Source organism: Vigna umbellata, chromosome 6 (assembly GCF_029865625.1).
Source record: "Vigna umbellata cultivar VRB3 chromosome 6, Vumbellata_1.0, whole genome shotgun sequence".
Lineage (NCBI taxonomy): Eukaryota > Viridiplantae > Streptophyta > Magnoliopsida > Fabales > Fabaceae > Vigna > Vigna umbellata.
Genome location: NC_142170.1, coordinates 12,473,460 through 12,500,600, shown reverse-complemented (window position 1 = coordinate 12,500,600; position 27,141 = coordinate 12,473,460). Strand labels below are relative to the sequence as shown.

The 27,141-nt window shown below is 34.6% G+C and overlaps 1 protein-coding gene and 1 pseudogene across 2 annotated transcripts; one reads left to right on the top strand and one right to left on the bottom strand.

The window, feature by feature from the left end:
- The first annotated feature begins 4,263 nt into the window (after nucleotides 1-4,263).
- LOC148196807 (uncharacterized) lies at nucleotides 4,264-7,563 on the top strand (annotated as a pseudogene). The gene is made up of 2 exons (XR_015780480.1): nucleotides 4,264-4,542; nucleotides 6,419-7,563. The product of XR_015780480.1 is annotated as an uncharacterized LOC148196807 (transcript).
- Nucleotides 7,564-16,607: 9,044 nt separating this feature from the next.
- Nucleotides 16,608-17,927, bottom strand: LOC124846492 (WUSCHEL-related homeobox 2-like). Its single transcript, XM_047323761.2, has 2 exons — nucleotides 17,558-17,927; nucleotides 16,608-17,131 (listed from the first exon to the last, which is right to left on the bottom strand). Exons 1-2 carry the CDS (start codon nucleotides 17,925-17,927, stop codon nucleotides 16,839-16,841), a joined length of 663 nt encoding a protein of 220 aa, XP_047179717.2. The 3' UTR covers nucleotides 16,608-16,838.
- Between the last annotated feature and the right edge of the window lie 9,214 nt (nucleotides 17,928-27,141).

The following is a 27,141-nucleotide window of genomic DNA, read 5'->3' as shown; positions in this document are numbered from 1 at the left end:
GTAATGGGTTGAGATTGAGGTGTGATTAACACTTTACATCTTTGGTTCATTTTGAAAACTATAAATAAAGATCAAAAGTTTGTGAATTTAAGATTTTGTTCTGATCAAACTCACTTATACATCAGAGTATCTTTGACAGATACCCCGATCGATCTGAAAGTAGAACGACAGAGTAGTTAGACGAAGGAAAGGTAAAATCACCCAAACAACTTAGGAGTGAAATGTGAAAGTGTATTCGTGAAAGTCGCCTGACCTACACCCGAAACAATTTTGCTATCATTTACCAGGTTGCCTAATAATGATACATTGTAATAGTACGATGGTTCCCTTTTGTGCTTTTCTTCTACAATTAATTGCTAAAATTGCTTGATGTTTCTATTCATATATATATATATATATATATATATATATATATATATATATATATATATATATATATATATATATACTCAAAAAGGTGCAAGTTTACCTTAGTGGTGATACAGATGGAGCTGTAGATAATTTTTTAAATTGTATTATAGTTTTTAATCTAATTATAATTATATTATGAAGTAATGAGAAAGAGGAGGGTAGCATATGATTGAAGACGAAAGCTTATAATTTTTTCTCGAAGACGAAGCTTCCTTTCAGAAAAAAGAGACTGAGTTGGCCAAGAGACTGGTATAGCTTTTCAGAATTTCTTAACTTTTTTTTTTTTGCATTTAGCTTCCTGCTACTAGTTAAGTAGATGAACTACATAAGAATATTTGATAAAATGGAAAAGCTTCCATGAGAAAAAGTTCTACATCTTGTCATTTGTATACTGTAGTTTATTTATAGATGGTTGAATGGAAAATTTTTTCATCTCTTACAAAGAACTATATTGTGGACTAACGTGGTTTATGAACTGATTATATCTATCATTACATTCATCTAATCTTCTTCTTGCTTGCATCCTACCACACGCACCGATTCTCTTCTTTATATAGCCCTTTCTCTGACTTCCTCATAACCAAAAGCTTTTCAACTCACTTTTTCTGACCTCTTCCTTCTCCCATCGATTCCAAACCCATTCTCTTCTTCAGAAAATCCATCAACCACAACTATGCAACCAACTTCTCTTTCAACCCTTTTCACTTACCATCTGACCTCTTTTCAACTCCTTCTCTGACAATATATTCTTTATTTTGACTTTCCAATTTTTGGGTTTCTTTGTTACATTTGTTGTGGCTGGATGCAAATAGTAAAGAAAATCTAAAGAATGTGATATGGGGTGTGGTGTGACCCAATGGACATGCTGTTCTTGCAAAATGAAGGCATATTTCAATATGACAAGGAGACAATCTGCATTGAAAAAATCTAAAGAATCGAAAGAATGGGGGCATGATATGGAGCATAAATTGGCGGAAAATTTCTTCTCAAAAGATATTAACAAAAGTAGGAAGAATTTTGAGAAGGAGAGTTCTTCTCAAACAAAAATTTGTTTCTTAAACCTTATTGGTGGAGAAGAATATCCAAGCAGTTAAAGAAAACATATATTTTCTTTGAAGAACGTCAAAACGAGTAAAGAAAAGTGCATGTTATTTTAATATTAGTTTTAATTTGTTTTAGAAGATATGCAATATATTAGCACTTTTTTGTTCCTTATTCATTGAAAATAATTTGATGAAGCTTTCTAATATGAAGCTTTCTACTGTTTCCTTATGGTGCCACCGTATAGTCTCTTGTATTTTGTTGCTATTTACTATTTGCATCCAGCCACAACAAATGTAACCATTTAATCAATCATACAAGAAAACCAAAAATTGGAAAGTCAAAATAAAAAAATATATTGTCAGAGGAGTTGAAAAGAGGTCACGATGGTAAGTGAAAAGGGTTGAAAGAGAAGTTGGTTGCATAGTTGTGGTTGATGGATTTTCTGAAGAAGAGGATGGGTTTGGAATCAATGGGGAGAAGGAAGAGGTCAGAAAAAGTGAGTTGAAAAGCTTTCTGGTTATGAGGAAAAGACAGAAAGAGATATATGGAAGAGAATCAGTGTGTGGTATAGGATGCAAGCAAGAAGAAGATCAGATGAATCTAATGATAGATATAATCGGTTCATCATAAACCACGTAAAGAGCTACTCCACATTACAGTTGGTGGATCACTTTGTAAGAGATGAAAAAATCTAGGAAAAATTTACAGAAACTCTCCAGGAGAAGAGTTCTTCTCAAACAAAGATTAGTTGCTTTGAAGAAACGAAGGATTTTCGTGAAAAAGAATTTCCAAGCAGAGAAAGAAAGGATAGATTTTATACGAAGGACATTTAACATTTCTTTTAATTTGTTTTAGGGTGGGATAGAAGATGGAAGATATCTGTCAATTTATTTATGTGGTTAAATCTTCTTTCCATTGTGTTTTTGTATACATAAAGTACATATAATCTAACCAATTTTCCTATTCATGCAAATGCATCACCTAAGTAGATACACACTATAACGAGCACATTGTGGGGTTTGCAAGAGAACGAGTGGACACAAGAGGATACGTGGATTTAAAACCGTGTCTCGGTATCGAACGGGATGCTAAAGAGCTTAAGATCATATTTTTGCTGGTAAAGGCTTGCACCTTGTACAACATGCTTATAGGCAGGCGTTGCCTAAATGCTTTTGGGGCAATAGTTTCAACGTCTCATCTAACCCTCAAGTTCCCATCAGACAAGGGTACAATTTGTACTGTTCGGGTAGATAAAAAAGGTTGCTCAGGAGTGTTATGTCGCGAGATTGAAGGTTGAACCCTTGACTTCTCGGTTTAAAACCAGGCGGTCATTAGTGGCAATGACGAATCTAGATCCTAGAGCCAATACAAACAACTGAATGGAGCCACTAGGAGAAATGAAAATCGTTCGATCTTGGATGCCTGAAGAACAAGTTACTTCCACTAGAAATGAACTGGTGGAGGATCAGACGAAACTTATCGACATAGAGTTGAAGCATAACAATGATCTATTTGTGTGGACCGCGGCTGACATGCCAGAAATACACCCAAGGGTCATGTCGCACAAATTGGCCCTGTTTGAGGAAGCTCGCCCAGTGACACATAAGAAAAGGAGGTTAGGAGAGAAGAATATGTTGGTCGTAGATGTCGAGGTGAAGAAACTCTTGGAAGCGAGTTTCATTCATGAAGCCAAGTATACTACTTCGTTGACAAACGTTGTGATGGTGAAAAAGTCGAGCGAGTAATGGAAGATGTGTGCCGACTTTCCAGACTTCAACAAAGCTTGCCCCTAAGACACCTATTCGGGGCCTCGGGGTTCCAAATTCTGAGTTTTCTGGACGCCTATTCGGGGTATAACCAAATCTTCATGTACCTCCGCATAGCGAGAAGACAACATTTATCACCGACGGGTCAAATTACTGTTATGAGTTAATGTCGTTTGGCCTTAAGAATGTGGGACTTCCTATTAGTGTTTGATGGACAAGGTATTTCATAATCAGATTGGAAGGTCCATGGAGGTTTACGTGGATGGCATGGTCGTACGGAGCAGGTTGATAAAGGATCATGTGAAAGATCTTGCTGAGATCTTCAGCCAGGTGCGCTAGTAGGGAATGCGATTGAACTCGACTAAGTGTACCTTCAGAGTACCCGTGGGGATACTTTTAGACTTCATGCTGACGGCCAGAGGGATAGATGTGAATCCAGACAAGTATAAGGTGGTCCTAGAAATGAAAAGCCCTCAAAACCTTAAAGAGGTACAACGCTTGGTGGAATGACTGACTTCATTATCCCGTTTTATCCTTAGGCTGGCCGAGCATATCAAGCCTATCATAAAGGCGATGAAGAAAAATGTCACAACTAGCTGGGACGATCGGTGTGAAGAGGCATTCAACGAGGTCAAAGGAATTCTGGCTAGTTCACCCGTAATGGGCCGGCTTGACCCAAAACACAACTTATAATTGTTCCTAGCGGTGTCAGAGGAAACAATCAATGTTACTTTGGTTCAAGCAAGCCCAGAGTTCAAACTCGTCTATTTCAGCAACAAACTCTGCTGTAAGACCCTGAAAAAATTAAAGGAAAATGTGAATCTCGGGTCATTAGTAGAGTAAGAAACCAAAAATGTATCAAGTTGTAACAAAAGTTAAAGTTTATATGCAAAATACAATGCTGTCAACTTTGACATGGTTTGGTATTTTAATTATAATTAATTGTACAAATTAGATATTAAGTTGATTCTTTTTCCATTAGAAAGTAGACTCGAATAGCTTCGATTCGAGTACTTATACGCATAATTCTGACATCGGGAAGGGGTTCAACCGGACTGACAAAGTTGTCAAAATCAGACTCACTCGCTGTACGCGTTTTGGACGCGTTTTGATACAGTAAACGCGTTTTACTATTTAAACACGTTTTTCTGGTTATTTAAGGGGGTTTTGGGGCTGAGAGAATTCCTAAGTTGAATCTGAGAACTGTTACCTAAAAGCATTGGACCAGAGAAGTTTTAGAGCTCAGTTTGGAGCCGCGAGAAGGAATTCTAAGGCAGAGGAACGTTGGGGAACTGTTTGACAGCAAGCTTAGGAGAAAACCGTAAGGGGAGCTAACCTTGAGTCTTTTTGTTTCTGTATGATTTTAAATTTGGTATATGTTTAGGATTTTGACTCTCTTTATGATTTTAGAATGAAATTCTGTTTCTGTTGTGTCTTTTGAATTGATCTACGGTTTGGAATCGGGATGTGTTTCTGTTTTTGATAATTTTGAAGAGATCTTGTTCGCATTAAGTATTTTGAATCGGTGGAATTTTTTTTTTTATACGTATAGATCGAAGAATTTGAATTTGTTTATGGATTTAAAAAGGAGACTAGGCTTTTGATATGAAATTTTGGACTGGACTATTTATCCGCTATCTCTTTGTTAAATGTTTAGTTTAGATGTTTATAAGATTTGGATGAATATGGGTTGTTGATAGGAGATGAGTTTTTGGACGTCTATAAAGCCGGTATGATGGAAGGAACCGTCGGTATAGCCCGGAAAGTGAATTTTCGTGATTTTGGAATAGTAAATTCGCTAGAGTGAATGAGACAACTCGCTGGAGCGAGTTATGCATGACAAATTTAGTGTTTTTGATGTTTTTGACGTTTTGGGAGTTCTGGATGTCCGTTTTGGACGTTCTTTAGGTCGATATGGGGGTTTTTGACCCTTCCGGAGTCATCGGTGAGGGTATCTAATCTATTTGAACTACTTAAAGGTTCGAATTAATAGACCATAAAGAGTTATGTGTTAATAAGTAATGTTTTCTGTGAGGATGTGAAATGTCTGAGTATGTAAGAGTTATTTTCTTGAGATATGACTAAAGATGATAACATGTTGACATGTGTACTTATGAATGGAAAGTGTGGAATAGAGTTCCAAGGAGGAACTCCTGGTTGATTTTGTGTCAAGTACTGTACGTATGAATATAGGAACTCCGATTTAGTGGTTCATTCTTATGCTCTCAATAGTCTCGATCTCACTTAGAGAGAAAGCTATGTAGTGGAAAGTGGGAAATCCTTACCGAAGATCCACAATGGGGGACAGAGTAGGAAGGATGTAGCTTCAGTGGTTGTATTCATATCCGAAGATCCAGTTTGGGGGACAGAGTAGGATAAAATACTTGAGCTAGCAAGTAAGTGCATCCATATCCGAAGATCCAGTATGGGGGACAGAGTAGGAAGGATGTAGCTTCAGGGGTTGTATTCATATCCGAAGATCCAATTTGGGGGACAGAGTAGGATAGAATACTTGAGCTAGCGAATAAGTGCATCCATATCCGAAGATCCAGTTTGGGGGACAGAGTAGGATAGGATGTAGCTGAGTAAAGTACCACTGTAAGTGTAGAACTAGCTAAGAGTTCAATATTCATACGATTATCCAGATGAGTGAGTTTACGATGATAATGGTACGTTTATTATATTATTGAGTAATTTAACTTATAAGATGGAAGTTTGGTTAATTTACCATGATGTTTTGTATTGCATTAGCTCACCCTTGCTTTGTCTGTTGTGTGGTTGTTCTTTTGTGTTATGTGTTTTGTCTGGCGATGATCATCCGGTGGATGGGAGCAGAAGTTGGTGATATGCCGGTGGAGCAAGCATTAGATGGAGGATCGACGGAAGCTTAGTTTGAAGAATGAGCCTTATAAATTGTCTATGTTTTAAGTGTGAATCGTATTTGGTTTGAAATTTGAGTGTGGGTTTGTATAATAATGAGGAAAACTGTTATTCCTCCTCCTATCCACTGTTCTATTGTATCAATGATGTAAGAACTCTATTATAGTTTAATGCTATAATAATTGGGATGTTACATTAATGGTATCAGAGCAGTTCTTTCCTTAGGAATCCTGTAGGTTATGAAGATATCATGTTTTAGTTGTATCTTTCGACTATAGGAATTAATTTTTGGACTAATGGTTCCTCTCGTTGGACAGAACCATGGCATCCAGACCATCTTCTCCTCCTTCACCTGTACGGTCTGATGTTTCTAATCTGGTAAAAGTAATGGAATCATTTGTGGTGGCGATGCAGCAGCAGAATGCATCCTTGATGCAACATAACACAATGGCATTACAACAATTGGAAGCTGCTAGGGTGTCAGCCGAGGCACACCAAAGACAATATGTGGAATTAATGAACGGTGGTGCAAGAATTTCCACTGACCATTTTTATATTCCACCTACTCCAATTCAAGAATGGAGCCTAGAGAATTTTCTTCAACACCATCCAGCTAAATTCTGTGGCAATACTAGTGCTGATGAAGCAGACCAATGGTTTAGAGATATGGAGAGGATTTTCAATGCCAAAAACTGCCCGGAAGAAAATAGATTGGCTTATACCGAATATTTATTGTCAGGAGAGGCCAGTCACTGGTGGACCAGTACAAGGACATTGTTGGAAAGGAGTGGTACCCCGATCACCTGGAACTTATTCAAGAAGAAGTTCTATGCTGAATATTTCCCTGACAGTGTAAGGTTTACCAAAGAAGTGGAGTTTCTTCAGCTAGTGCAAGGGGGAATGTCCGTGACGGAATATGCTGATAAGTTTAAGCATCTGATCCGTTTTCACACTCTGGATATGGATGAAGAATGGCAATGTAGGAAGTTCGAAAATGGTCTTGGAGGAGATATCAAATTGCTAGTAAAAGGTTTATGTATTAAGGAGTTTCCTACCTTAGTGGAGAGGGCAAAAGTGTTAGAAAAGACCAAGAATGAAGTGCAAAGTCAGCAAAGACAACCACAGAGGATTGGTGGACCATCTGGGTCCAAGTTCAGTCATGGAGACAAGAGGAAGCCGTATTCTAAACCTCCTTTTCAAGCAATCAAAGGACCTTCGTTTCATCCATCAGGTCAAGAAGGGCAATCTAGCGTGGTGAAGTGTTTTCGCTGTGGAGGACCACATTATAAGTCTGTTTGCCCTCAGTTAGTTGGTCCTATGAAATGTTTTACCTGCGGGAAGGAGGGACATTTTGCCAGGAATTGTCCCACATCTGAAGGATCAAGGCTTCAACAACTAACTAATCAGCCTCAACAGATGGCAGATACCAAACCTCAGGCTGTGGGCAGAGTGTATGCGATGACTGGAGCGGAGGCAACTGGGCCAGGTAATCTTATCGTCGGCAATTGTTTATTGTTTGGGAAAGCTTGTTGTGTTTTGTTTGATTCTGGAGCTACGCACTCCTTTGTGTCTGATGATTGTGTACGAGAGTTAGGACTGCCTGTGAGTGAGCTACAATATGACTTAATAGTATCTACTCCAGCTTCTGGCTTAGTTAAGACATCTCTAGCATGTACTAGATGTCCTGTAGTAGTAGAAGGACGTCAGTTTAGAGTTAATCTTATCTGCTTACCTCTACAAGGTTTAGAGGTAATTTTAGGAATGGATTGGCTAACTTCCAATCACATTCTCTTAGACTGCGGTGCAAAGAGATTGTTGTTTCCTCAAGAGGAAGAGTCGAGGATATTATCTTCGGGAAAATTGTGGCGCGAAGTACAAGAAGGGTCGTGTTGCTTCATGGTGTTGACACACATGGAGGTTAACCAGAGTGGAGGGAACATGGATCACTTAGTGGTAAATGATTTCATGGATGTGTTTCCTGAAGATGTACCGGGACTGCCTCCTCAAAGAGAGATTGAGTTCGCAATTGATCTAATACCAGGCACCGGACCAGTATCAATTGCTCCGTATCGGATGGCTCCAGCTGAATTAACAGAATTGAAAAAGCAGATAGAAGACTTGCTTGAGAAGCAATTTATTAGACCAAGTGTTTCACCTTGGGGTGCGCCAGTGTTGTTGGTTAAGAAGAAGGATGGGAGCTCTAGATTATGTGTGGATTACAGACAGCTGAATAAGTTGACAATCAAGAACAAGTACCCGTTGCCAAGAATCGACGACTTGATGGATCAGTTACATGGAGCGAAAGTGTTTTCGAAAATTGATCTACGATCAGGTTATCATCAGATTTTAGTAAAAGCAGAAGATGTGCAAAAGACTGCTTTCAGGTCCAGATATGGACATTTTGAATACGTGGTTATGCCTTTTGGTGTAACCAACGCTCCAGCTGTATTCATGGACTATATGAATAGAATATTCAGACCTTTCTTAGATAAGTTTGTCGTAGTCTTCATAGACGACATTCTTATATACTCCAAGACTCGGGAAGAACACGTGGATCACCTTCGAACAGTTCTTGAGGTATTAAGAGGTAAAAAGTTGTACGCCAAGTTGTCCAAATGTGAGTTTTGGATGAAAGAGGTGCAATTTTTGGGACATGTCATATCGGCTGGTGGAATATCTGTAGATCCGGCTAAGGTTGAAGCTGTGCTTCAATGGGAGAGACCTAAGTCCGTAACTGAGATCAGGAGCTTCGTAGGATTAGCAGGGTATTACCGCAGATTCATAGAAGGATTCTCTAAGATTGTGTCACCATTGACGCAATTAACTCGTAAAGATCATCCATTTGCTTGGACAGACCGATGTGAAGCCAGTTTTCAGGAACTAAAGAAGAGGTTGACAAGTGCTCCAGTGTTAGTGATCCCTGACCCAAGAAGATCTTTCGAAGTATACTGTGATGCTTCATATCAAGGACTGGGATGTGTACTTATGCAAGAAAAGAAAGCGGTAGCTTATGCTTCGAGACAACTTAAAAATCATGAGAAAAATTACCCCACTCATGATTTAGAGTTAGCAGCTGTCGTATTTGCTCTGAAGATTTGGAGGCATTACCTATATGGCGCACAGTTCCAAGTGTTCAGCGATCATAAGAGTTTGAAATATCTTTTTGATCAAAAGGAATTAAACATGAGACAGAGAAGGTGGATGGAGTTTTTGAAGGATTATGAGTTTGAACTTCTATATCATCCAGGTAAGGCTAATGTAGTGGCAGATGCTCTGAGCAGAAAGACAGTGCATGTATCTACTATGATGGTAAGGGAGTTAGAATTGATCGAGAAATTCAGAGATATGAAGTTGTATGTTGAGCTGAAGGCGGATTTCATCAGGTGCAGCAACTTAATAATATCAAGTGATTTGTTGGGTTTAGTCAGAGATAAACAATTATTAGATGCCGAGCTGCAGAAAACAGTGGGTTTATTGGGTACAGATCAAGCCAGAGAATTCATGTTAGGAACTGATGGCATTTTGAGGTTTAGAGACAGAGTCTGTGTCCCAGATAATGTTGAGATAAAAAGGTTGATTCTCGAGGAAGGACATCAAAGTCGTCTTAGCATGCATCCTGGTATGACTAAGATGTATCAAGATCTCAAGAAGTCTTTCTGGTGGTCTGGAATGAAGAGAGATGTGGCACAATTTGTGTCAGCATGTTTGACATGTCAAAAGGCTAAAGTAGAACATCAACGACCTGGAGGTATGTTACAACCACTAGAGATACCTGAGTGGAAATGGGACAGTATCGCTATGGATTTTGTAACCCACTTACCACGGACAAGAAAAGGTCATGATGCTATCTGGGTTGTGGTAGATAGGTTGACAAAGAGCGCTCACTTCTTGGCGATGAATCTAAAGATGCCAATGTTGAAGCTCGCCCAACTGTATATAAGAGAAGTAGTAAGACTACATGGAATACCGTCGAGCATAGTGTCAGATAGAGATCCGCGATTTACATCAAAATTCTGGCAGTCTCTACAACGTGAATTGGGTAGCAAATTACAAATGAGCTCTGCGTATCATCCACAAACTGATGGACAGTCTGAGAGGACGATTCAATCCTTAGAAGATCTGTTGAGGACTTGTGTTTTAGATCACTTGGGTATTTGGGATGAGGTCTTACCATTAATTGAATTCACTTACAACAACAGCTATCATACAAGCATTGGCATGGCACCATATGAAGCACTATATGGTAGGAGATGTAAGACACCCCTATGTTGGTACCAAGAAGGAGAAATAGTGATGTTAGGACCAGAATTAATTCAACAAACCACAGAAAAGGTGAAACTGATACAGGAAAGGATGAAGGCATCACAAAGCAGACAAAAGTCTTATGCAGATCATAGACGAAGGCCTCTTGAGTTTGAAGAGGGAAGTCACGTGTTTCTACGAGTTTCTCAGATGACTGGAGTTGGGAGAGCTATCAGATCCAAGAAGTTGTCTCCAAAGTTTCTTGGTCCATTCCAAGTTATCAAGAGAATTGGACCAGTAGCATATGAGATTGCACTACCTCCTCAATTGGCAAACTTGCACAATGTATTTCACGTATCTCAATTAAGGAAATATGTGTCAAGTCCTGATCATGTACTCGAAGTGGATGACGTTCAAGTCAGAGAAGATTTGTCATTAGACGCAAAACCAGTACGGATTCTTGATGTTCAGGCGAAGCAACTAAGAGGAAAGGATATTCGTACAGTCAAAGTATTGTGGAACGAGAAGACCCAAGAAATGACTTGGGAATTGGAAGAAGAAATGAAGAACTTCTATTCTCATTTATTTGATTAAAGAGTGTATTTTTCGAGGACGAAAAATTTTAAAGGTGGGGAGAATGTAAGACCCTGAAAAAATTAAAGGAAAATGTGAATCTCGGGTCATTAGTAGAGTAAGAAACCAAAAATGTATCAAGTTGTAACAAAAGTTAAAGTTTATATGCAAAATACAATGCTGTCAACTTTGACATGGTTTGGTATTTTAATTATAATTAATTGTACAAATTAGATATTAAGTTGATTCTTTTTCCATTAGAAAGTAGACTCGAATAGCTTCGATTCGAGTACTTATACGCATAATTCCGACATCGGGAAGGGGTTCAACCGGACTGACAAAGTTGTCAAAATCAGACTCACTCGCTGTACGCGTTTTGGACGCGTTTTGATACAGTAAACGCGTTTTACTATTTAAACACGTTTTTCTGGTTATTTAAGGGGGTTTTGGGGCTGAGAGAATTCCTAAGTTGAATCTGAGAACTGTTACCTAAAAGCATTGGACCAGAGAAGTTTTAGAGCTCAGTTTGGAGCCGCGAGAAGGAATTCTAAGGCAGAGGAACGTTGGGGAACTGTTTGACAGCAAGCTTAGGAGAAAACCGTAAGGGGAGCTAACCTTGAGTCTTTTTGTTTCTGTATGATTTTAAATTTGGTATATGTTTAGGATTTTGACTCTCTTTATGATTTTAGAATGAAATTCTGTTTCTGTTGTGTCTTTTGAATTGATCTACGGTTTGGAATCGGGATGTGTTTCTGTTTTTGATAATTTTGAAGAGATCTTGTTCGCATTAAGTATTTTGAATCGGTGGAATTTTTTTTTTTATACGTATAGATCGAAGAATTTGAATTTGTTTATGGATTTAAAAAGGAGACTAGGCTTTTGATATGAAATTTTGGACTGGACTATTTATCCGCTATCTCTTTGTTAAATGTTTAGTTTAGATGTTTATAAGATTTGGATGAATATGGGTTGTTGATAGGAGATGAGTTTTTGGACGTCTATAAAGCCGGTATGATGGAAGGAACAGTCGGTATAGCCCGGAAAGTGAATTTTCGTGATTTTGGAATAGTAAATTCGCTAGAGTGAATGAGACAACTCGCTGGAGCGAGTTATGCATGACAAATTTAGTGTTTTTGATGTTTTTGACGTTTTGGGAGTTCTGGATGTCCGTTTTGGACGTTCTTTAGGTCGATATGGGGGTTTTTGACCCTTCCGGAGTCATCGGTGAGGGTATCTAATCTATTTGAACTACTTAAAGGTTCGAATTAATAGACCATAAAGAGTTATGTGTTAATAAGTAATGTTTTCTGTGAGGATGTGAAATGTCTGAGTATGTAAGAGTTATTTTCTTGAGATATGACTAAAGATGATAACATGTTGACATGTGTACTTATGAATGGAAAGTGTGGAATAGAGTTCCAAGGAGGAACTCCTGGTTGATTTTGTGTCAAGTACTGTACGTATGAATATAGGAACTCCGATTTAGTGGTTCATTCTTATGCTCTCAATAGTCTCGATCTCACTTAGAGAGAAAGCTATGTAGTGGAAAGTGGGAAATCCTTACCGAAGATCCACAATGGGGGACAGAGTAGGAAGGATGTAGCTTCAGTGGTTGTATTCATATCCGAAGATCCAGTTTGGGGGACAGAGTAGGATAAAATACTTGAGCTAGCAAGTAAGTGCATCCATATCCGAAGATCCAGTATGGGGGACAGAGTAGGAAGGATGTAGCTTCAGGGGTTGTATTCATATCCGAAGATCCAATTTGGGGGACAGAGTAGGATAGAATACTTGAGCTAGCGAATAAGTGCATCCATATCCGAAGATCCAGTTTGGGGGACAGAGTAGGATAGGATGTAGCTGAGTAAAGTACCACTGTAAGTGTAGAACTAGCTAAGAGTTCAATATTCATACGATTATCCAGATGAGTGAGTTTACGATGATAATGGTACGTTTATTATATTATTGAGTAATTTAACTTATAAGATGGAAGTTTGGTTAATTTACCATGATGTTTTGTATTGCATTAGCTCACCCTTGCTTTGTCTGTTGTGTGGTTGTTCTTTTGTGTTATGTGTTTTGTCTGGCGATGATCATCCGGTGGATGGGAGCAGAAGTTGGTGATATGCCGGTGGAGCAAGCATTAGATGGAGGATCGACGGAAGCTTAGTTTGAAGAATGAGCCTTATAAATTGTCTATGTTTTAAGTGTGAATCGTATTTGGTTTGAAATTTGAGTGTGGGTTTGTATAATAATGAGGAAAACTGTTATTCCTCCTCCTATCCACTGTTCTATTGTATCAATGATGTAAGAACTCTATTATAGTTTAATGCTATAATAATTGGGATGTTACATCTGCAAGATGCAGAGACAAGGTATAAGCAAGTGGAGAAGATTGCTTTAGCCTTTATCGTAGTCGCACGACGACTGATGCCTTATTTTCAAGACCATCGGGTGGTAGTAAGAACTGACCATCCATTGCTAAGATATTGCGCAAACCAGATCTCGCAAAAAGGATAGTTGGTTGGTCGGTAGAGTTGTCCGAGTTCGGGTTACGATTTGAACCGCGTGGATCTGTTCTAGGGCAACACTTAGCTGATTTTGCAGCTGAATTACCTTTAAAAGGAGAAGAGTCTTCATGGTCGTGGAAACTTTTTGTAGACGAATCAGCCGACTGAACAGACGTGGGAGCATGAGTCGTTTTAGAAGGCCGGAATGGATTACTTGTTGAACAATCCATCCTCTTTCGGTTCAAGATTAGTAACAATCAGGCTGAGTATGAAGCAGTGATTGCTAGTCTTGAACTAGTTAAAGATTTTGGGGCAACTTCGTTGAATGTCAGATGAATTCTCAGCTGGTGATGGGGCACCCGACAGACAAAGCTATACCCAACACCTTTAATGCGTCACATCTTAAATTTTATTTCAATTGAAAGTTTACGATGTTGTGTGCAGTTCAGCTATTAATAAAATCAGGTGTTTACCATCTAAATTTTAAGCAAGTTATAAGAAGAATTCGACCTAGGGAACGTTCCAAGTGAACCCATAGAGTCTAACGATCGATGAGGAACGTTCTTGTAACTCTCACTTTAGCATTTTCGACTAGGGGAACGTTCCAAGTAAACTCCTAGAGTTTGACGATCGGTAACGAACGTTCTTGTAACTCTCACCTTAGCATTTGTGACCTAGGAAACATTTCAAGTGAACACTTAGAGTCTAACGATCGGTGAGGAATGTTCTTGTAACTCTTACCTTAACATTTTGAACCTGAGGAACGTTCCAAGTGAACTCCTAGAGTCTAATGATCGGTAAGGTACGTTCTTGTAACTCTCACCTTAGCATTTTCGACCTAGGGAACGTTCCAAGTGAACTCCTAGAGTCCATCACTGGGGAAGGAGCGTGAAAGATAAAGAATGAACAAGAAAAGGCAAAGTAATGCATAGATTCATTCCTAAAGTTCAAATACAAGAGCTAAGGGGCAAATAACTATATAGGCCCTAGTACAAAAAGTAGATAAAAGTTTGACACACAATGTAATTGGTATAATAAATCATATGAATCAAAGACATTTGACATGTGTTAGAGATTTATCAATCACCCACAATCCTTGTTGTTATTACTTTGTTGCGCTTACTAGGCCATGAGTGATCGATATTCATGAGTGCTCTAGAGATCATCCTAAGATCTCGTGCAATCGGCCTCACTTAATACTCATATAGGTAATTTCATCATATGTTGCAAATTATACACCACCTGTAAAGGATATAAAAATCATTACAAACTTTGTTTAAGCTAAAATTCTTTCGCAATATATAATTTTAATGACAAAGTTTAACTTCTCATAATGCAATCTCTAACATTTTCACACACAAATAGACATAATTCATTAAAATCAATTTAGTGCTATTGTTTTTACCTGTATTAACATTATTCATGAGATATTTAATCACAAAGGTTTAGTTACCATCATTTTGTTTGTTTGCAAGTGATTTAAGTCTCATTTCCCTTGATATTTCTAAGATCATATATTTTTTCAAGGGTTTAGTCAGAGGATTGCTAAATTTTGTTTTGACTTCACATGATCAATGGAAATAGTTATTCTCTTTTAACAACTAATTCACCAAATTGTATGCCAATTGTATATGTTTGTTTTTTTCGTTGTAATTTTTATTTTTAATTATAGCTCCATTGACAATCACAATGTATTGACACTGATGAAATTGGTTTCAATCTCAATGGAATGTTCGGTGTACCAAATATGGGTGTTGAGTGCCCCTAACAATGCGGAGGGATTAACTGATCTTGGATGGAAAATGGTTGGTTGAATTCCCATTTGATCTTCCCTTTGGCGAAGATGCATAGTTACTAAAACAAAAGAAGAGGCAGAAACAAGATAAAACAGTAATGGAGGAAGAGATGAGGAACTTGAAGAAGGTATAAGCAGAGGTTGAGAGAGAAAGGAAACAAAAAGGAAAACACATCTAAGCATAAGTAGCAAAACTCCATGCCAGGTTTACTGTTAAATTTACAAAGAAGTTGGGTTTGTAAATTATGTTAATAATACTGAAATATTGACAGAAGAAGGAAAAGACAGCTAAAAAATATTGAGTATATTTTGATATTAAAAAAATAGATTTTATACTTGTAAAGAAAGAGACAAATTAAAGAATATAATAGTAAATGGAAAGTGTGTATGAAAACTTGTATACCACTTATAGTTGTATATGTTTGTGTTTGAATTTGTTCTTTTACCATTCTTTTATTTATGTTCTTTTCCAATTCTCTCCGTATTTTTGTGGTTTAATTTTAAATAAAATTTTCAATATATTATTGTATAGTAATTAGACACCCGTTCCCTTTGTGATTTTAATCCAATTGAAAAAGGTTTTAGAATTTATTTACATTTATTTTATGTATTTAAATATAAATACTACCTAGTATTATTTCTAAGAATACTTTTCGTTTTATTCTTAAGTTATTACCATTTTTCCTTTGAATAAATAAGAAGAAGAAGAATTTTTTTTTACCTTAAATTACCGTGTTAGTTTTTAATGTTGGTAAAATAATAAATTTTCATTTTTTGTCCAAATTTTTTATGTAAATTATATCTTTGTTGGACAAGAACTATCACAGTAACTTTTTAATTATAGTATTAATTATATACTTACAGGATCAATTTCAAAGAACAATTAAATCTATAATGTTTTATTTATCTTAAAATATAATGTACAATTATCCTTTACTAGGTATTAGAATTTTCTAGAGGATATACATTATGTGATTAATTAAGTTGGAAAAAACATATGCAATAATTACTTTTGATTAAATTTTTTTCTAAACAAATGAATATTTTTTTCAGGTCATTTATATAATTTTATAATAAAGAAACACTTTTGCAATGTAATATGTTGAACAAGTTAATAATCATTCTTAATTAAAAAATGTTTTTATTTTATAATTAAGACTAAATATTGATTTTAAAATTAAACTTTCAAAAGTGGAGATATCCCTTATCAATGGAGGGAAGACAACTATACCTTCTCCTTATAAAAATCATAGTAACACACTAATCAAGTAGGGCAAAGTTCAGTGTCTTTCTAAACACAATGCAAACACTGCTAGTCTCTTCTCAATTTTGTTACACCCATATCAGATAAAAAAGTTCCTACATGTAAATTCAACATCTATAATTAACCAACAGTGTCAATACTTTTTTTTGTGACTCCATAATTGTTCCATCACAAATCATAAACTAAATATCTAAGATAAAAAAACTGATTTCAGATATCAACAATCTAGAAAAAACGTACTAGTTGGTTGCTTTGGTGAATACATTTAATCTCTCGGGAGAACATGGTTGGGAAGTGAAAAAATCCAAGAACAGTTGGTGATTTCTGCAGCACTAAGAGAACCATATCATATATCAGTGACAACCAGAAGCTGAAGCGTGTGAAGACCCTTGATTAACAGTTTTTCCTTTCAAAATGCCTGTTGGATGAAGAGGAAAGAGGTTTAAAGTTTTTTTGTCATTGATGCTATAGTTATAATCAGGTTGTACCCTCTGTCGCAATTGTTGGTATATCTGCTGGCCATCACAAATTTTTAGCATCCCAAATGGTACAACTGTCCCAACAATACCTCCAGTTGCAACAACCTTTTCTGGTTGAGGATAAAAGTTCATTCCACTTTGTTGAGGATAAAATGGGGCACAGACAACTGAAAACAATGAAAGAAATCTTTGATTTCAGACTCTTGATAAAATTAATGTGAAAGATAAACAAACTATAGAAACATGAACACTTTAAGGTGACTTTTGGGTTGGGTTAAATAAGTGCATGTACCTACTTAGCTAATGCAATTGTATGAATAGGAAAGTTGATTAGGTTATATGCACTTTCATTTAACACTGTTCATTGTTTCTGTATACAAAAATACAATGGAAAGAAGATTTAACCACATAAGATGGTAGTACTTACAGACTACCCTCCACACCACAAAATTTGAATATTATTATTTCAATTGATGGATGGATAATCACAGGAGCATATGAATGCAAGTAAATTTGTTTCAATGAATAGGCAACAGAAATGTGTATTTAAAAAAGCATGACTATAAAGTAAAAAATTATATCAGCTAACAGACCATTTTGGCAAATAGGATGTGAGGCTTGAAGAAAGCTATTGGAACATGCAAGGCTTTCTAGCTTCTGCTTCTGTCTTTGACGTGCTTTGTGATTCTGAAACCAGTAAAAGACATTTTTTCCTTGGATGTGACCATAAGCCCTTAATCTGGAGGTAACCTCTTGTATCTGTTCAGCATTTGGAGTTCTCATTCCCTGTCTGTAAAGGTCCTCCAACATTGCTATTTGCTCTCTTGTAGGACTCCACCGAGAAACTGAATGAGTTCTACTTGGTTCTCTTCTCATTGCAGAGCGACTCCCCATCTTTTTCTTCTTCTTCTTTCTTTGTTGTGATACACTACTTATAGCATTCCTAATATAAGAATTGTTCATTAATTATTTCTAAGACTCTTTGCATGGCTAGGTTCTGAAGCTAGCGGGCATTCATTTTATGGAGATAAGACTAATAAAAGATATGATCAAGTCAAAGAAAATAGTTGGAAGATAGGTATTGTCTTGTTTTTTTGTGCAAAACATCTCTGAAAACATGGTTTGTGGCGGCTGAGAGAGATGCAGGTTTCTCTTATTCGAGAAAACAATCATGTTTTCTTTGGATTTGGTGCAAATGTGGGAGTGATTAAGATTAACATTGATTTTTCTGTATATTTCCCAAGCCATGGTGGCTTACATGGTCTTGGGAACAACAGAGAGAAGTATTGCAGCATGAAAGGGAAGGAAAACCATATTGATTGAGCTGCAAGGTGTACGCCATGCCTTGGGAATTGAAGTGCGATAAGAAGAAGCTGAACGGTTTAGCTAACTCTCAAATTGCTAGGGTTTGAATTGGATCATAAATGCAGATTAGTACAACACAAATTTATGTTTCTAAAGTAAGAGTTTATAATTTTTTTGGTCATGGAGGAAGAAATTTGATAGAGAGCAACAGTCAGGCCAATGTAATGTTTAAAATGAAAACAAAAGCATAAGTCCAAAAAAGCTTTCGGTTATGGCCCAACTTTTCATACCCTTGTTTTTAATCTTCATATCATCAATATTTTTTTCTTTTAGGAAAATTATCTTTTCACACTTTTCATTCCTCTTATTCCTATTGTATAACCCGTTTTAACAATAAAATATCATATTTAATTAGTAAACATAAAATTTTAAAATAAAACAATATTATTGTTTAGGAGTGTGAGATGGAAAAAAAAAAATAATGTAACATATCAAGAGCCTTTTTTCTTATCATGCTACTTGTTCCTTTCTTTCACCTCTCACTATTATTACATGTTTTTTTATTATTTGTATTTTGTTTACAATTGAATAGAAAAATGTATATTTTTTATTTTTAATATTTTTGTCTGGAGTCCTACACATAAAATGATCAACCATGAACAAATATTAAAAAGAAAATCAGGTTTTAAGTCTAAAATGATTTTTAGAAATTGCCGGAGAATGATTTAAGTTCTTATGAAAAAATCAGGTTTTAAGTCTAAAATGATTTTTAGAAATTGTCTGAGAATGATTTAAGTTCTTATGAAAGTGTCTTTGATTAATTGCATATATTTCACCATAGAAAAAAATAAAGTATTAAAAACTAGGATATATTTTATATGATGCATAATATTTTTTTGATTTTTTTAATAAATAGTAATTTAATTTAATTTATAGTCTCAGTATAATAAATAAAATTTTTCTTTTATTTTATTTAAGACCAAAAACTGTAAGTATAACATTTTGATTTTATAATTACGCTGATTTAATTTTATTGTAAAAGAAAAACTAAATATAAAATATACTAATTTTATTTTTTTATGTTTAACATTATAAATAATTAATCAGTTTTATACCTGTTTTATGAGGTATTCTATTTTTTTCTTTAGTTGGTTAGATCATCTATCCTCTTTTTTGTTGGAATTTCTTTTTCATGAGATTCCTTTGTTTCTTCAAAGCCTCTGATATTTGAGGAGATCTCTTCTCCTGGAGACTTTTTCTATTTTCCCTAGATTTTATTTATCTCTGTTCTAAAGAATTGTCTAAGACCTGCACCAATAGTGTCCAATCCAATTTACTCGTTACATTAATTGTCGAGCCTAAATGACTAATTCTTTTCCAATTACTCAAACATATTGTTTTTCATATATGTAAAGACCTCTTATGCTAAAATGGTAAACCATTAAAATGGTATTATTATTTCATATGTTGTATGGGTGGAGCAGATGCATAAGTAAATTTGTTTCAATGAAATAGGCAACAGAACCCTGTATTTAAAAAAGCATGGCCATAAAGTAAAAAACTATATGAGCTAACAGACCAATTTTGGCAAATGGTGCAATGCTAGAAGAAGCTGAAATTGCTAAGGCTTGAATTGGATCATGTATGAAGATTCAAATTGTAACATTGACTATATAGTACAACGCAAATTTATATGTTTCTAAAGTAAGGGTTTATATTATTTTTGGGGAAAGCAATTATCCCTCCTAATAAGAAAAAAAATTAAAAACCATTTGATGGGTAAATGAAGAAATTTGATCGGTCTAGAGAGCAACAGCTAGCCCAATGCTTAAAATGAAAACAAAAGCATGAATCCAAAAAAACTTTTGGTGGCTTGGTGGCTCAGTTATGGCCCAACTTTTCATACTCTTCTTTTTAATTTTCATATCATCAATATTTTTTCTTTTAGGAAAATCATCTTTTCAGAATTTTGTATTCCTCTTATTTCTATTGTATAACCCTTTTTAATAATAAAATATTATATTTAATTAGTAAACATAAACTTTCAAAATAAAACAATGTTGTTTAGGAGTGTATAGACGTATAAAAAAATATAATGTAAACATATCATGAGCCGCTACTTGTTGTGTTCACACATTTTCATTCTTTATTTCACCTCTCACTATTACCAATGTTTTTCTATTATTTGTATTTTGTTAGAACATAAATATTATGTTATTTAGTTGATTTTATTTTGATAAAGTGCAACACATGTTTTGATATGTTTGTTAGATTGATGTGTGTGTTATTATCAATGTGATGTGTTAGCTTGTTGGTAGAGATGATCGTCCAAGATTGAATGGATATGGATTCAATTTATAAGAAGAAATGTTAAGGAAACCTTAGATTTTATTTATATTTTTGCTTAAGGGTAAAATGGTGAGAAGTGTGAAAAAGAGTTGTTTTTATACTTATAAATGAACTCAATCTTGTAATTTTTCATGTTGTTCCTCGTTGAAAAGTTGTAATAGGTAGTAGATTGTTATGTAAAATATTGTACAGGAAATGATATATTATTTAGACTCTGTCAGCCAATTTTCGCAAAGCGAAAGCCAAAATTCGCACTGCCAGAAAAAGAAAATTCGCATAGCGCACCAGTACCTGTGCGCTGAGCGAATAACATCAGTTAAAATACAGCAGTTAAGAAAATTCGCATAGCGCACCAGTACATGTGCGCTAAGCGAATTAATGAATTTAAGTGGCTTTAAAAGACGTGACAGAGCGACAGAAACATTCCCCTTCGAACAGAAGTTCCAGACAAAAGAAAGAAACGAAAACATCTCAGGAACTTCCGGAGACTACTTCAAGGCATCAAGACACCATTGTTGCAAGGGATTGCTTCAAATGTGTACGTTTTAGATGATTAGGAGTAGTTAAATTTCTCTTTCGTTGGGATTGGATGTAATGAACTCACTGTAATTTTCCTGCTCAATATATCGTTGTTTGTTCATATGCTCTTTCTTGAATTTATTATCATTGTATGAAAATATAACGTTCTTTTAATGTCTTTGATTACTGGAAAGTAACTTTGAACATGAACGAACGTAGATAGAGCACTTAAGTGATTTGGGATCTAGGGATAGACTCAATAACTTGATCATTCTTAACATCGGACTTAATGCAAATTGTATATTAAATTGACTATAAGGGATTAGCATTTTGATATATTAATTTAGAACTAGTTGCTAAGGGATTAGGACTAGTATGCCTTGATGTGAATGTTTGAATGAAATAATGATATATTGTACAGAGTTTTATCTTCATATGATTCATGAAACCCAATTCCAACGAAGTTTCTTTTAAATATAAATTTCTTGCACACCAACTGTTTGATAAAATACCAAAAATAGTTTCTTGTATTGTTTTGTGCATTTTGATGTCTAATTGAGTTATAAAAGGAAGAATTGGCATGTGTTGCACAAGTCCCTTGGGAGACGATACTTTTACTTATTCACTGTATTACTTGGAACGATTTGGTATACTTGCCAAAAAGTTATCAAATGGTCTTACTCCTTTATTAAATAGGTGCAAAAATTAAAAATAGGGGTGTAAATAGGAAAAGCATGTAAAATAAAATAATATGAATCGAAAATTTAAAAGGAGAGCAACATGCATATTAGAGGATTGGGTAGTTGTATGTTTGAAAATTAGTTGAGATATGACATAGATAAAGAGATAGGTGGTTTAAGGCTTTTGAAGCAAATTTTTAAGACTAAGAGATATAACTGGAAAACAAAAAAGAGATAGGAAAGAGGGTCTGGACTTTTGAAACCTTAAACCTAACGTGATAAAAAGATAGAGAGAGGAGGGGACATTTCTTTAGGAGAAGGAAAGAGGTTGCACATGAGGAAACCTGTGTGGATTGGAAGGGGATGAAAGGATTAGATTTGATCTGTTTTTGGGTGTAGATCAAATCCTAGTATTTTTCAAGGTATGAGAAAACTTACCTTTTTTTTCTTGTATGTTGTATGCGGTTATGTTTTTGATTGTCTTGAATGATATGGGATATGCATGAAAATGTGTTTCTGCATTATGATATGGTGCATACCATGATGGTTAGGGGGGTTTCTATGATAGTAGGGTTTCATTAAGGGTTGTGTTAATTGTATGTATGTGATGATTGGGTAAATGAGATACATGTAGGTTGAAAGAGTGGGAAATGCAGGTATGCGTTGTATAGGATTGTATGATAATTATATGCAGTATACTTGATGTGAATGGGGTTTTGCAAATGTTCCACAAGCATGATAGATTCGCGAAATAACGTGGAAAGATTTGGGTTTTGTTAAATTTCTTTGGTTTAGACATTTGAGACAATGTAATTTGGAGTTATTTTTATTTCCTTGGTTATTTTAATTACTTTTGAATAATGTTAATTGAACATTACTTTTTAAAATATTACAAATTGATTTAATTATGCATGTTTTAATAATGAGTTTTTGAAAAATACGTTTCCGCGAATTAAGAATTATTTTTAAATGTTCAGTTTTGTAATAATTCGTGACACTCAAAATTTGGGGCATTACAATGAGAAGCTGACAAGAGAAGTTTTGCCCTATTTCTTCTGGTTTCACAAGGGGAGAAGGGTCTTTAGTGGCTTGGAGACACAACCACATTGTATGGAGCTATGGAGGCTATTTGGGACTATGGGAACATCCTCTTCTTCCTCATTGTGTTTATTTCTTCTTTCATCTTCCATTTTGTAAGCTTGAGGCTCTCCATACAGACCCATTTTGTTAGGGGCAATTGTAGCCATTTCATAGGTATTAATGCGAGTTTTCTTGTTGAGTAATCAAAGGATTGACGCTTGATAAAGAAACATAGGCTCTATCACATGAGGGATTAGGATTTGAGTGTCCTTATGGGTTGACTTTGGTGTTTGATGAAGAGGTTTGTGTGTGCATGACAGTGAAGCCAGTGAAATCTACCCTTAGCAATGTCATTCCATACCATTTCTGACCTTTTTCTACTCATAAGTATCTCTAATTACCAAAGTCCATCCTTTATTTTTTGTAAATCTATCTTCTTGCACATAGTGTAAATTCATGTACTATTCTTTAATCTAAATGAGTTGTTAATCATACAATTATTTAGTATTACACGAGTCTATCGGAAAACCGATATTTGAACTTACTATTTTATATTACTTAAGCGATTTGATACATTTTTCGATGAGCAAATAAGTTTCTGACGCCGTTGTCAGAGACTCGTGGTCAATACTAGACTATTGTGGGGGGTTTTAACCTATGTAGACTTTATTCTTTTTGTACATACCTCATTCTTTTCTTTTAAATAGTTATTTAAAGTGAATTGTGTTGACTTGTGACTTCAGTTTAATTGTGCTCTAGGTGTATTATTCTCTATGAATAACATTCTTTTAAGAAGAGTCATATCCTCTTATCATCACTTTTAAATTTTAAATTTGCTTTAGACTTTTTACTCCTTTAAACCATCACTTAATCTTTTATGTAAATTACTCTAGTTGATTCTTATATTTAAAAATAAAAATACTCCTGATTTATAACTTTTCTCAATGTAAACCAAACAAAATTAGTATAATTAAGAAAACACACCATAAATTAGCAAATATAAATACAAAATGAAACACAATTATAAAAAATATTAAAATATATTACAGTAAAACTTACCAATATCTTCAATAAGAGTAATACAATTAATACAAACAATATTAAAAATAATAAAATAAAAAATATAACAATATTTCAATCTAATCACTTCAATATTTAGTTTCATATAATAAACATTCTTTACCTTTAATCTTATCGATATAGACATAAAATTGACAAATTCTTTCCAAAGAAAATGTCATTCATATATTTAATATAAATGTATTTACCAAAAAAACTAAAAACTAAAAAACTTCATTAAAAGACTTAACAAACATTTGAAATTTATTTTTAGAAAAGTATTTTATCTCATTTTTCTACTTTCTTTCCAAAGAAAAAAACCATTGTTAGAAAATTTCCTCTTCTATGTTTGGTTTCTTCATCTCCAAACATATCTTCATAAATGTAATAATAGTCTATTGTTATTCCACCAATAGTGTAGTCCATTATGAGGAGACTATTATTTTGGTGTGCCTCTAAGCAATGAAAAACAAAATGGTCCCACGTTAGATTCACAAATCTAACTAAAGCATCCCTTACACAAAAGTTAACATACACTCTTCCCAGAAGTCTTATTTTACTTAAGTACATTCTATCTTGTCATATGTTGTTTTTCCTTTTAAATATTTTTGCATGATTTGTTTCAAAGATTATTTTGTAAAACTCAGATTTTTATAATTTATTTGCGTTTTAGTTTTTTATAGCTTAAATTAAAATAAATAAAAAATCATTTATTCTTAATATCGAAAATTTTAAATTATGAATTCTTTTCATATCAGATCAAGATATTTATTTTGTTAAACCTAAATCTCAAGACTTTACCTACCTTTATGTGTCAAAGACACTAAATCAACTCTTACTAATAAACTTATAAATTTATTTAATTATATTAAATGTCCAATAAATAAGCATATTTTGCTATTTCAATAAGCTCATTATTATTCTGACGTTATCTTTCTTTCTTATTCCGAAATTTCCAGGATTTTTTTCTACCAAATTATTTTTTATTTATTTTTAATATAACGATATTAATTATATTTTAAAACTAATAGCGATTTAAAAAGGTAAACATGTATAAATTGTGGGTATCTACAAATATAATGTTATTTGAACGTATAAGAGTATATATTTATTACGAATTTTATATTTATCAGTTTTTAAACAGTTAATTTTATAAATACTTTTGAGTTTAAAAAACTGATTGATCTAATCAGTCCAATTGGATTTCGATTTTTGGGAACCCTCAAAAATAGTTTTGAAAAGAAACAGTGTAGACCGGTTTAGTAGCAATGATCTAAAATCAAACAAATAAAGTATATTAAGATGATTGATAACTATAACAATTATATTTATTTGATTTTTTTTATTCGATCAAGGTGCATCGATCACAAAATTACGCAAATCGTATACGGTAAAAAAATGTACGAAGTTCGTGTAAATCGATGATGAGGTTGTCAAATTATGAGAAAAAAATTGCTTGTTTTTACATAAATTAAAAGGTTTAATCCTTTTCGACATCTCTATTTGTGCAGGGTTGTCTCAAATAGATTCTCGTTTTCTAAATTGTGTCAAAATGGTCTTTAATTTTGAGGCTGGACGACGTTAAAAAAAATTAATGCGTGGGTTGTTGAGATGACCAAATGGTAGTGACGTGGCACAATACTGTTGAACCTGTCTTAATGGTGAGTTTTTATATTTAAAACAGTTAAATTTTTAAATCAAAACGCAACGTTTTGATTTTTAACAGAATAAATGAACGTAACTAAGGAATCCCTAAATTGAAGAAATCCTCATATTGGTTGACGAGAGCGAGGTTGGTGTTGGAGGTTGTGGAGCTTGTTATTTGAGGGTATTTTGGTTCGACGCAGGTGGGTGGGTTTAAGAACGTAGTTGTTCGAAGACGATGTCGAAGGAGCATTCTTGTTGTTCGTCGACATGCAATGTGTGGCATGGGATGTTGTTTAAGTGTTTAATTTTTTGGCATAAATCAACTGGTTTTCACTTGATTTTAGTGTTTAAGTGTGAGTATAGGCTGGAAAGTCATCTCACAAACATTGTTCCTTTTCTCAATCATGGGGTGCTCAAACATGACTTTCCAGCCTATACTCACACTTAAACACTAAAATCAAGTGAAAACCAGTTGATTTATGCCAAAAAATTAAACACTTAAACAACATCCCATGCCACACATTGCATGTCGACGAACAACAAGAATGCTCCTTCGACATCGTCTTCGAACAACTACGTTCTTAAACCCACCCACCTGCGTCGAACCAAAATACCCTCAAATAACAAGCTCCACAACCTCCAACACCAACCTCGCTCTCCTCAACCAATTTGGGGATTTCTTCAATTTAGGGATTCCTTCATTTAAAACGTTCATTTATTCTGTTAAAAATCAAAACATTGCGTTTTGATTTAAAAATTTAACTTTTTTAAATATAAAAACTCACCATTAAGCCAGGTCAACAACAGTACTTTGCCACGTCAGTACCATTTGGTCATCTCAGCAACCCACGCATCAATTTCTTTAACGTCGTCCAACCAACTTAACGGGAAGGTCTCAATTGATTTCAATTTTCAAAATTAAGGACCATTTTGACACACTTTAAAAAACGAGGACCTATCTGAAACAACTCTGCACAAACAGGAATGTCGAAAAGAATTAAACCTAAATTAAAACTAAAAGTAAGAATCTATATTTGTTTACATTAGTTTATGTTTTTCATTTAGGTTTAATAGCCAATTTAGTCCTCACTTTGGTTGAAAAATCTCAATTTAGTCCCTCGTTATAAAAGTGTTTTGAATTAGTCCTAACTTTTAAAATAGTGGGTCAGATTGGTCCTTTCTGTTAAATATAAGTTAACAAAATTAATGGATGATGATGTGACACAACTTAAAACTAACGAGGGACCAATCTAACACATCAGCTTTAAGCTGTGTCACATCATCATCCATTAATTTCGTTAACTTATATTTAACGAAAGGGACCAATCTGACCCACTATTTTAAAAGTTAGGACTAATGTAAAACACTTTTATAACGAGGGACTAAATTGAGATTTTTCAACCAAAGTGGGGACTAAATTGGCTATTAAACCTTTCATTTACTAATGAAAATGACAATAATGTTATTTTTAAATTGAGAAAACTTGAAGATGACATTCTCCCATTATACCTTTTACAGTGTTTGAATATGGAATTAAC